The 11904-nt window shown below is 59.0% G+C and overlaps 1 protein-coding gene across 8 annotated transcripts in view; it reads right to left on the bottom strand.

The window, feature by feature from the left end:
- Positions 1–527: 527 nt before the first annotated feature.
- Positions 528–11904, bottom strand: part of SARDH (sarcosine dehydrogenase) — a 65989-nt gene continuing 54612 nt past the window's right edge. For all 8 annotated transcript variants that reach the window (XM_036854933.1, XM_036854938.1, XM_036854937.1 and 5 more), the window contains 4 exons: positions 7479–7641; positions 6747–6915; positions 4397–4532; positions 528–1959 (listed from right to left, as the gene is read on the bottom strand). In XM_036854933.1, the coding sequence (XP_036710828.1) occupies positions 1834–1959; positions 4397–4532; positions 6747–6915; positions 7479–7641 (594 nt within the window). In that variant the 3' untranslated portion in view covers positions 528–1833. The remainder of the gene's footprint in view (positions 1960–4396; positions 4533–6746; positions 6916–7478; positions 7642–11904) is intronic.

Here is an 11904-nt window from a genome sequence, read left to right as displayed (position 1 = left end):
CGTGGCCTAGACCTTCCCGAGCTGCAGGATCACACAGGTGAGCTGGGGGGCGGCCCATGACAGCCTCTCTCATGTCGGTGACCCAGTGCCCTTTCCAGAGGGGCCAGAGCTATTTCTCCCCAGCAGAGGAACAAACACAAACAGGGAGGGCGAAAGTGAACGTTTGTGTTTCTGGGTTCAGCCCCTGCGGAAGGAGTCGGGCTGGAACCTGGGCCTGACCTCCCTCGTCCCAAGCCTCCCCCCAGGGACGGCTGTGGAATGAACACGTGCACACGCCCCGTCCAGAGGTCCATGGCCAAACCACAGGGCCCGGGGAAGCAGCCCAGGCCATCTGGGAAGCCAGCTACCCTCCTCTCCTCCGCTGGCCCTACGGGGTCCACTCGGGGTTCCCCAGGCCCGTCTGTGAGGTGGGGGAGGGTGGGGGCTGCAGGCGTTCCTTTGCCAGAGGCTTGGGAAAGACAGAGGTCCCCGCCCCCCAGCTTGCGGTCTGGCGAGGGGGCCAAATGATCTCTACAAAGGTCATCCGCAACCCAAACGTCTTCCCACGGCCTTGACTTTATTGGCCTGACCTGTTCCGGCCCCGTCCGCAGTGGGGCTGTGTGGTGTGTGCGCCTCTGAGAGCAGCCTGGGCCCTGCAGGGACCGCCTGCTCCTCAGTCACCGCGTGGCTTCCTGCTTGCGTCGGCGGCAGCCTTGTCCTCCGTGTCCCCTGAGCGTCTGCCCCCCCTGCTCCCCACGGGGCCGGGCTCGCTGGGGCACAGCCGCGTGGTGCAGCTTTGTGGGAGCTGCCCGGGCCCTGGGCTGGCCCCCATCCCGGCAGGGAGGCAGGGCTCCTCCTGATGCACGGAGGACAGTTCTGGAAGCCCCACGAAGGGAGCGGGGGACTCACCCCCTTTCAAGGGCCTGTGCGAGGCCCATCCCCAGGGGGCCGGAAGAGTGGGAGACCAGGACCAGAGCTCAGTCCTAATCAAAGAGTAAGGACAGAGGCCACCCAGGCAGGAGGATTCTGCCAGGTTCTCACCCAGCAGCATGCCTTCCTCTCCAGACCTAGAGAGCGAGGGGCTCTCGGGGAAACCAAGGCAGGAGAGGGAGCTTCTGCACAGGTGAGGGAGGGTGCTGATCTGATATCCTCCCACCCCTGCTTCTGGCACTGATTTCAGGGCTGGGAACTCTCAGGAGGTTTTCCCGTGTGAAGAACTGAGAGGTCAAGGCAGGAAGAGCTTGCTTTCTGGATCCACCCCCCCACCCTTCCTGGGATCTGGGAAACAGACCATTCTGCTAACCTTGACCTCAGGGACCGTGCCAGTCTGGCACGCACGCTCTATGCCTTCCCTACTGCGCCTGAGGCAGACAGTACTAATCAATCCCCACACTGTCCCCAGTTCCAGACACACCTTACAACCCTCCAAGGCTGCTCTGGGCGGCCTGCCAGTCAGGGATGGGAACCCAGGGTAAAGCTCTCTGCCTCCCTGCTTTGACACGGGCCTTATCGAGTGTTGCCTAAGCGCCTTCTCAGAAGCTCTCAAGGGCTACAGGCATGGTCCCTGAGCCTAAGGGGTTACGGGTGGCTTTTTTAGGGTGTGGGTGGACTCGAGACCACCCTTTGGTCAGTGACCACAGAACGGGCCTTCTGGGTCCTCTTTCCACCCTCTCAGTTTGCATCTGTTTGGAGGGGATGGTTCGCAGGCCTCGACTGAGGGCAGGGGGAGCCCAAATTCTGGCCAGGGTCAGCGTCCTGGGGCCCAGGGTGGCAGGGGCCCCTGGGAGTGGACGGTGTGGGACGGGACGGCAGGTCGCTGGCCTCCGGATCGGCTGAGGCCCTGCCCCTGGCCCCTCAGTAGATCCCCTTCATCCTCTTGTTGTCGGGATCGAAGGGAGACTTGAGGTAAGCCTGGGCCGGGTAGGTCACCCCCATCCTCTCCAGGGCATACTCTCCACTCTTCACGAAGTCCAGCGAGACCTAGTAGCAGAAGAGGAGGGGCCTTGGTCACTCGTTACCCAGTGGGTGCTGGGCTCACGCTACCTGCCTCTTGGGACGGGGCCAGCCGTCTCGGCCTCACATCCCTCCTGCGGGCAAACCCATCGCTGTGCGGAGGGTCTTCCCTGAGCCGAGGAACTGCCCTGAGCAGGTAGATTCCGGGTCCCTGTGCCCCCGAGTTGGACTTGAGCACCTGGGGTCCAGCAGAGCCGAGGTCTGGCAGTCAGTGAGATTTCTCCCACAGGGCAGCACCCCTCCACCCTGGAACTGCAGGTCCCTGGGAACCGGAGCACGGCCTGGACACGCAGGGCAGTGGCGGGCAGAGGCGGAGTGGGCTGGCCCAGCGCGGGACCCTGTTCTCCTGGTGCAGAGAATACACCCAGGGCCGGGCCTCACGGAGGGGTTCTGCTCGGGTTGTTAAATGACCTCTCTCGGCAGCTCAGGGTTGGACGGAAAAAATACCCCAAACAGACGAGGCTTTTTACGTGACTGCAGTGTTGGAACGAAGCGGCTTCTAGACCAGGCTTCTGAGCCGTGGTGGGCACTGGCCGGGCTCAAAGCTCCACGCTGCCCCCACTGGGCCCAGAGGCAGGTGGCAGAGACCCCTGGTGCCTTCAGACGTCTGAAGGACTGGCTTGCCCAGAGCTGGGGCGTAGTCCTTACTAATAAACCCCCCGGAGGCCACCAATTCTGCCCCCACATCCAGAGCCTTTCCTTTCAAGGGCAGTTTTCCTATTTTACGAAGGAGTCTTGGTTATCCCGCTGCTGTGCTGGTAAATGTTTAACAACCAGCTCTCGAGGGAGGGGAAGGGGTTGGGGGATGGGGGAGGCCTGATTGTGGCATTTGCCCATTTCCATGGTATAAACACACCGGACATCCCTGATGGCGGGGTTGGGAAGAGGTGGACACAGTCGGCTCTTACAAGCCAGCCTGAGCCGGCCCTGGCCCTGCACTGGTCAAACCCGGGTACCCTGGGCCACCTGTCTGGGTAGTGTATAAGTGTTCCTTCCTCGGTCACATTAATTAGAAACCCAACCTGACCAAGCAGAAGAAGCAAGAATTATTGTTCCTTGAAAGAAGAGGTGACTAGGCCTGCACCCACCCCAACCCTTGCGTGGGGCAAATGGACACAGAGCTTCAGCTAGGACCCAGGGCTCCATAGCTGGGGTGTCAGAGAGTCCTTTGTCACCGCAAATCGTCATCACCAGCCATGGCAACCCCTTCCTCACAACTGTGCTTATTAAGGCTCCACTCAGAGCAGAGATCTATAGACAGCCCTGTGAGGCGGGAGGGAATAATCTGTCCCCATTTTACAGATGAGGAAACCGAGGCTCAGAGAGACGCCCTTGTCCAAGGTCGCCAGGCCAGTCCAGGGCAGAGCGCCAAAGCTACTGAGGCCGAGCCTGTGTCCTGAGCCTCCCAGCCCACTGCGGATGCAGCCTTCTCAGACAGCGCCGCAGCCTGGCCCCTTCCCCCTTGGGTCTGCCATCAGGCCTGGCCCGCCCCTGCACCTCTGCCAGGGCTGGTCTGACTCGCTCCTCCTGCCCCCTCCATGCTGCTGCTTCCAAGTGCCTCCCCCAGCCTGGAGCCTCAGTGGGGGTAGGTGGGGGGCTGCAGCCCAGAGACTGTCGGGGCAGGGGAGGCCGCAAGGCCCAGCTGGCTGGACATCCCTGCCCCCACGTCAGAGCCTCTCGGGGCCTCTTTCTCCACCGTCAGGGGGCTGGTGCACGACGCCAGGGAAGCAAGCAGGTGAAGCCATAAAGGTGCCACGGATGCCAATGAGCTCCCCCCACCACTCGCGTCACATGACCCAGCCAGCCCAGCATGAGCGTCACACCCCTCCCAGCGCTCAGACCCCTGGAGGCCCTCTAAGGGCGCTCGCTCTGCCCTCACTCCCCTGCCAGTATGGACGGCGGCATCCGTGCTCGGTGGGGGATTATTTGGGTTTACAAATGATTGTTTGGGCAAAATGTTTAGATTTTCTCCACCTAGAACAAGCTGCCCCTTCTGTCTCACTGCCAAGTTTCCCAAATGTGCCTGCACGCGTGTGTGTGTGTGTGTGCACGTGTGCCAGTACGTGTGCACACGTGCGGGTATACGCGTGTGTACACGGATGTGTGTGCACACAACCGTCTGCACGCACACGGGGTCTCCAGCTCCAGGGAGCAGAGGGGGTTAGCCCTGCCCAGAGCCTCTTCCTGACCAGGAGAAGCTTGGAGCTTCCAAAATCAGATTCTTCCGGAGAGAAAATATGGAAAGACTCTGACTCTGCCCAGGGACACAGCCCCATCAGTCAGTCACCTCACTGTGCTCTGGTCCCCGCACGCCCAGCACACTCGGGGTGGGGGGCAGGGGTGCTGGTGCGGAGCCTGAGAGGACCCGGGGCTCCCGGTGGCAGTGCTGGGGAGTGGGACTCACCGGCCCGCCGCTGGGGTCCCGGATGTAGCCGTAGGCCAGGGTCTTGTCGATGGTGAACCCAAAGTCGGCCCTCCGGACGTGGCCCACCACCTGGCCGTTTCTCCAGATGGCCTCCAGGCCGAACATGGGCACTTTCCTGGAAGAAGCAATAGATGGCTGCGACCCCAGAGCCCCCGGAGGGGAAACTCCTGCGCTTTGCCTGGTCGAGGAGAGAGGGGCCGCGCCCGCCAGACCACGGGCTCCACGCCGCAGGGCTGGTCTGCTATGAGCCCCCATGCCCAGCGCCTGGCCCCCGGGGATGCCACGGCACAGGCTCCGAGCAAATAAGTGAATGAACAGAAAACACCAGAACCAGGATCTGACTTCCGTGTCTCTAGGGACAGGCCCCACAGATTTGGAAGAGGCCCATCTTGAGATTTCTTTTCCATTTGACTTCTGATCAGTTTAAAACCGTCATACGACTTGTTTTACTCGGATGGGTCTCCTTTGTCTACAGTGTGCTGCATCAATTATTAAAAGTGCTTTTTTGTATCACACATAAGGTACGATGCTCGCTGTAAACGTTTTGAAAATTCAAAATAGAAAACGAAGAGAAGATTAAACTACAGTCACAGAAACGCCAGCACCGGATCGTCTGGTGCAGATCTTGGCAGACGTGCCCCTCCTGTGCACGCGCCCGCGAGGACTGTGCGGGGCCCCGGGGAGGCAGCGAGCGCCGCGTGGCCCCGTGGGTCCCCGGGGCGGGTGCTGAGGACCATGCCCGGCGGCGAGAGGGGCACAGCTGGGCCTGGTTACGGTAACTGGAACTGGGTGAACCCTACACTGAGGAAAAGAGCCTGGACAGGGTCCGGGGTGCCGCCCAGTGCAGAGACCAGGAGGAAAAGGTCTGCGCCCCACGGGTCCAGCGGGTGAGGGTGGGACGGAAGGAGGCTTTGTAAGCACGTGCTTGTCTCCTTTGGTCTCACCCAGTCCTACTGGGGCGCCACGTCCATGGCCTCAGAGAGGCCACCTGCCTCGCCCAGGGCCCCAGAGCAAAAGCCGCGGGAGTTCTCCGTGACTCCCCAGCCGGCGCCCGGGCCAGGTGTCTCCTCAGGCCTGGGACCGGCCAGGCCACGGCGCTGGATTCTGCCGCCCGGCAGGGAACCCCCGAGCGGGGCGAGCCGGGCCGTGGCCGGTGCTGTCTGAAGTTGCGGGCGCTTCCTGGAGGGCCAGGCGGCAGAAGGCCTCGGAGGACCCCTGCTCTGTCTGCACCCCAAACCAGAGCTGAGCTGCTCCCCGGGAGATGGACAAGGAATCAGGCGGAGAGGCGGCCTGATGGGAACCCAGGGAGAAGCCGTAGGACGAAGACAACCCCCAGCTCCGCTCTCTCTTCGCCCTCTTCCCCTGGGCACTCTCAACACCTGCTTTGAAGGTTCCAAATCTGGGAGAAGTGGCACCCTTGACGGCTGGCTGTCAGCTCCAAATGAACGAAGCCCAGAGACGCCCGCCGCCCTGGAGACGGTTGCTACTCAGACTCCGTGTCACACCATCTATGTCTTCCAGTGCCAGCACCCGGGACCCAGGGACAATGTGGGCTCAGCTCTGAGCACGTAAGGGCGACACACCCAAAAGCCGCCCCAGGGGAGGTGGGGGAGAAGGGATCAGGCCCCTCCACAGGGCTCTCCTTCCACCTCTGCCACATGCCCGGGTGAGAGCCACTCTGCCCCTTGGCCCCCATGGTCTCCATCTGTAAGTGGGGCTGGTGGCCCCAGCCTGGCCCTTCCCTCCACGGTCCCCCCTCCACTGTCCCCCTCCCAGGCTGTGGGGAGGCTCTAATGAGGGCACAGTGGGACGTGGCAGCACGGTGACAGGCATCCAGCTCGAGGCCCTCGGTCTGGAGCCTCCCACAGAGCTGGCTTGGGTTGGCAAGGCCTTTCACTCTTAAAATCTGTGTTTGAGGGAATTCCCTGGTGGTCCAGTGGTAAGGACTCTGCGTGTTCACTGCTGAGAGCGTGGGTTCAATCCCTGGTTGGGGAACTAAGGCACTGCCAGCCGCATGGCGTGGCCAAAATAAAATAAAATCTGCGTCTGATGAGCGCTGCCCTCTTTACTCCCTGCTGACCAGCACCGGTCCCGGGCCTGGTTTGCACCCTGCCCGGCCCTGGCGGGATCTGAGTTTGCAGCGTTGGCTTCGGAGTCAGGCCCGGCATGGACCCAGCCTCCTCACCTGTAACGGGGCTGCGGTGGGAGTTCTGGGAGAGGGTGCCTGGCCCGTGGGGAGCGTCCCACCAGGCGGCTCGGGAGGAGGAACCCAGAAGCCTGCTTGTCTGCGGCAGTCACTTCCGGCAGCCCTGGCCCCAAGGGTACTCACTCGTCCACGGTGAAGCCCACCAGGCGCCGGCAGAGGCCCTTGGGCTGCTGCTTCTCCAGGGCCTCGCGCCCCAGGAAGGGGATGGCGGACTTGAGCTTGCAGGTGAAGGCCAAACCCGCTTCCAGGGGGCTGTCGTCAGGCCGCAGGTCGGCGTGCCAGTGCCGGTAGCCTGGGTGGGGAGACGACGGGGTCAGCGCCAGCAGAGGCAGACACACGCCCTTCGCAAGATGCACGTGGGCGCCTGCCCCAGCCTGCATGCCCACCCTAGAAACTCCGTGACCTGGGCTTCCTGGGGCGGAGGGCATCCTCGATCGTAGGAGGTCCCCTGGACGAGCCCCCCTCAGCACTGCAGCACCTGTGCCGTCAGGCTGGGGGCCCTGGGGAGGGGGCTGTGAAGGGGCAGCACTGAGGGCCCCTTCCCGCTCCGATGTTCTCCAGCTCTCTGCGGGAAACTTGGCGCTACATCCAAATCCAGCTCTGGCCCCCGCCCGCCCTTACCTGGGAGAGCACCCTTCCCCCCAAGAGTGCTGGTGTCAGAGATGCCAGCACCATCCCCGGGCCTGCGTGGAGGACTCGGCTTGTGGGGGGTTTGGGGAGACGGCAGAGGTTGGGGGAAGGGGGAGCACAGTGGGGCTGGAAGGAGCACGGGGCCAGAGGTGGGGGTAACAGCCTCTCTGCCTCCAGTGAACGTGGCTCAGGCAGCCCACCATGGTGTCCAGACCCTGCACACACCTTTCTCGATGCTCAGGGAGTCGATAGCCCGGTACCCGGCATTGACGAGGCCGTGCTTGGCCCCTGCTGCCATCACAGCCTGGTACACGGACAGGCAGGACGGCCTCGGGATGTGCAGCTCCCAGCCCAGCTCCCCAACGAAGGACAGCCTCATGGCCCGGACCTGGGGGACAAGTCACAGCTCAGATGTGGGCCGGGGTCAGACGACTGAGGTCAAGGTCCAGCCACGACTTACTGGGGGACACTTCCTACCGTCACCATTATTAGCCGGCTCTGGACCCAGGCCACTGGCCTCGGACCCCAAGAAATGGGGTGTCCTGAGGAGAGTCCTCAGGAGCACTCTGGAAATCTTTTTTTTTTTTAATAAGTTTATTGATTGATTGATTGATTTTTGGCTGCGTTGGGTCTTTGTTGCTGCACGTGGGCTTTCTCTAGTTGGGCGAGTGGGGGCTACTCTTGGTTGCAGTGCACGGGCTTCTCATTGCGGTGGCTTCTCTTGTTGCGGAGCACAGGCTCTAGGCGCGCGGGCTTCAGTAGTTGTGGCACGCGGGCTCAGTAGTTGTGGCTCGTGGGCTCTAGAGCACAGGCTCAGTAGCTGAGGCACGTGGGCTTAGTTGCTCCGCGGCATGTGGGATCTGCCCGGACCAGGGCTTGAACCCATGTCCCCTGCATTGACAGGCAGATTCTCAACCACTGCGCCACCAGGGAAGTCCCTGGAAATCTTTAAAAGGAAGGGGTGTCATCGTTGGGGGTGGGAGAAAGTGGACATGTGGTTCCCAGGCCACAGCTCTTCTCCTAAGTGACTAGGAGTGCCCTTGGGCCTCTGTAGCCAATGACTACAAACCTGGGGGCTTAAAACCACAGAAGTGTGCTCTCTCCCAGTTCTGGAGGCCCAAAGTCCAAAAGCAAGGTGTGGGCAGGGCCACGCTCCCTCTGGAGGCCCCAGGGGAGGGTCCCTCCTGCCTCTTCCGGCTCCTGGAGGCCCCAGGCGCTCCTGGCTGTGTCGTCCCGACCTCTGGCTCAGTCTCCTCTGTGTCTGTGTCTCCTCGTCTCCATCAGGACACTTGCCGTTGGGATGAGCCCCACCCTAAGCCAGGATGGTCTCATCCTGAGATCCTTTGCCTTAATCACAACTGCAGAGACCCTATTTCCAAGGTCCCACTCCCAGGTCCGGGGTGGGGACATGGACGTCTCTTTTGGGGGCCACCATTCAATCACTGCAGTGACTTGGGCAAGCCTCTTGGCCTCCCTTTGTCCTCGATTTCCTTGTCTATAAGTGGAGTCAGGGGCCTGGCTTTGTCTGTCTTAGGAAGCTCTGGTGTGGGTACATGAAGAAGAATGGTGAGTCAGCCGTACGGCTCGTGAGTTGGCGGTGGACGCACTTGGCGGGAGGCGTCGAGAGGGGAACAGCCGGGCGTCGGGCGAGTATTCTGATCGCCCCCTGGTCTGGTGGGCCTCAGTCAAGTGCTGGGATCTGAAGACAGACACAGGCTCTGCCCCCGAGGCCTCGAGTCTTAGAAGGACTTAGCCAGAAGCCCAAGACAGCTTTACGGCTACCAGGCCCTGGGTGGGCACATGCCGGGGAGGAAGGACCCTGCTGGGAGGGACGGACCAGGCTGGAATCTTGAGCAGAGTTTGCTATCTCGGATGGGCCTGCCAGGCAAGTGGAAGCTGGAGCAGATTTGGGAGGGCGGGAACAGGAGAGAAAGGCCGGCTGGTGGGGCTGGAAGGGCCTTGTCATCCGGCTGTGGACATTTGACTGTGAAAGTCGAGGGTTGTGTCCCACAGGCCAGGAAAGGGACCATGGGCCCCCAAACCCCACGGACGTGACAGTGCTGTTTATGGAGTGTCCACGGGCAAAGCTCTTCATGTACGTTGCTTCATCAGACGCTTCTCACCCCACGCGGTGATGGGGACCGCTGTAAAAAATGTCCAGGGGATGATGCAGAAACAGGGGTTTCCTGCCTGGCCCGAGCACACACAGCGCTGACATGGGGACAGCTGGTCTCTGGGCACTTGTGTCCCTCACCACTGTGTACCGGGCCAGCAGCCACATGGAGGCCACAACCAGGATGGGGGGATGCCTGGCCCGGTAGCCTGACTTTTCCTGCACGGCTGGTTTGGTGGCACGTCACTTACACACCCAGCACCTGGCGGTGGCTTCCGGCCTTCGGGCAAATCCTTGAACCCTCAGCGTCCCCATGTGCAAGGCCCAAGCATGGGACTGTCCAGCTCACAAAAGGGCCAGGGAGGGTGCAGCAAGTCACAGAGCTCACGGAGACGGAGGACCTGATCCCATTACTGCTCTGAGCCCAAAGGGCTGCCCAGTGCAGCTCCTGCCAGGATAATATCTGAGCGGAAGGAGAGCGGGGGCCACTCTGCCGACCACGGAACCAGCGCCTTATAAATCTGACACTTGAATCACACTGCCGCCGAGGGGCTGGATTCAGGAAGCTTTTGAAACAGCACAAATTTGCTCTGAGTTGCCATTTGCCCGGGCCTCTCAAAAAACTCAGAATTGACACAGAAAATGTACTGTTGACATTTCCCTGCTCCCCTGCCTTGTCAACGGGCTTCTAATTTTAGACAGCCCACGGAGGAGCTCAGGGCTCAAAGCCAATCTCATTTTGAACAGGAAAAAATCATTTTTAAAGCTCACCCATTCACGGCCCCAGGATCGCCGGTCTTATCAGACATACAGCCCCCCAGTTAAGTCAGGCTCTTGAATGAATTCACGGGTGGGATGGAGCTACCCCCAGCCCCCTCCCCAGCTCCCAGGAGCCCGGCGAGGCCAGGAAGCTGGCTGGTCTCCATCATACCCCAGCACGCAGACGGGCTGAATTAATACTTCCTGAGTGAAGGGGGAAAACAGGTGCAGATGGACAGACCTCTGCTTTCTGGCAAAGTGAGGGGAAGGGTTTGGGGATTCCTAGGTGACTTTCTAAGTTGCCAGCATCACTGGTTCTTGAGACATCTCGTGTTTTTCTTCTCCACTGAAACAAGTGGAGTTGGGGGAGGTCTCATTTCTTCTGAGAGAGGACACGTACTGAAGGGAAAGACCGAAAATGAGGACGTCTGGAACATGGGCTCAGGGTCAGCCAGACCCACAGGCTGGCCTCTCCCAGCCTCAGTGTCCCCATCTGATAAATGGGGTGAGCATCAAGTTCATGGGAAGCTGGTGCCTGGCTGACTGTTGATCTGACAGTCAACGTGGCCTTGGATGGACTTTAGAAAGCAAGCCCCAAACTGAGGCAAACTCCCCTTCAAAACAGCCCCACACTGCTCTGGGAACCATGGGCAGTGGATGGGGCCACAGAATTGTGGAAGGTCATCAGGAAGGGCCTTAAACCAGGTTTTGGTTTAAACCCTTTTCAGACCCCAACGACTCCCCCGATACTGTTAGAACCAACAAACCAAGTCAGCAAGGTTGCAGGATATAAAATCAACATGCAAAACCAACTGCATTTCTATACCCTAACAATGGACAATCGGAGCAGGGAATTAGAAAAATATGTTTACAATCACATCAAAAAAACTAAAATCCCCAGGAAGAAACCTAACCACGGTGGTGAAAGACTTGCACACTGAGAACTATAAAATATTGCCTAAAGAAATGAAAGTTCTTTCATTACACAAATAAGTGGAAAGACATCTCGTGTCCTCAAGATATCAATGCTACCCAAATGATCTACAGATTCAATACAATCTCTATCAAAATCCCAGTGGCATTTTTTTGCAGAAATAGAAAAATTCACCCTAACAGTCATATGGGTGGACCTCAAATAGTCAAACAATCTTGGAAAAGAACAAGGCTGAAGGACTCACTTCCTGATTTCAAAAGTTATTACAAAGCTACCACATCAAAACAGCGTGGTACGGCATAGATCAGACAAACAAATCAACGGAATAGAAAAGAGAGCCCAGAAATAAACCCTCATGTAAATGCCCAGTGACCTTTAACAAGGGATCCAAGACTGTTCCGTGGGGAAAGGACAGTCTCTTCAACAAATAGTGATGGAAAAACTGAACCTTATCTTACATCATATATAAACAATAACTCAAACTGGATTAAAGATCTAAATGTGAGACCTCAGACTGTAAAACCCCTAGAAGAAAACATAGAGGAAAACTTTGTGACACTGGACTTGGCAGTGATTTCTCGAATATGACACCAAAAGCACAGGCAACAAAAAGCAAAAATAATTAAATGGGACTCCAGCAAATGTAAAAATTTCTGTGCATCAAAGGACACAACAAACAGTGAGAAGGCAACCTACAGAATGGGAGAAAACATTTACAAATCATGTATCCGATAAAGGGTTAATATCCAGACTATATAAAGAACTCCTACAACTCAACAAAAACAAAACAACCTGATTAAGAAATGCATTAAGAACTTGAATAGACATTTCACCAAAGATGATAT

The sequence above is a fragment of the Balaenoptera musculus genome, chromosome 6 (assembly GCF_009873245.2).
Source record: "Balaenoptera musculus isolate JJ_BM4_2016_0621 chromosome 6, mBalMus1.pri.v3, whole genome shotgun sequence".
NCBI classification, from domain to species: Eukaryota; Metazoa; Chordata; class Mammalia; order Artiodactyla; family Balaenopteridae; genus Balaenoptera; species Balaenoptera musculus.
The sequence above is the reverse complement of the archived record's forward strand: the minus strand, read 5'-3'. Positions and strand labels throughout refer to the sequence as shown.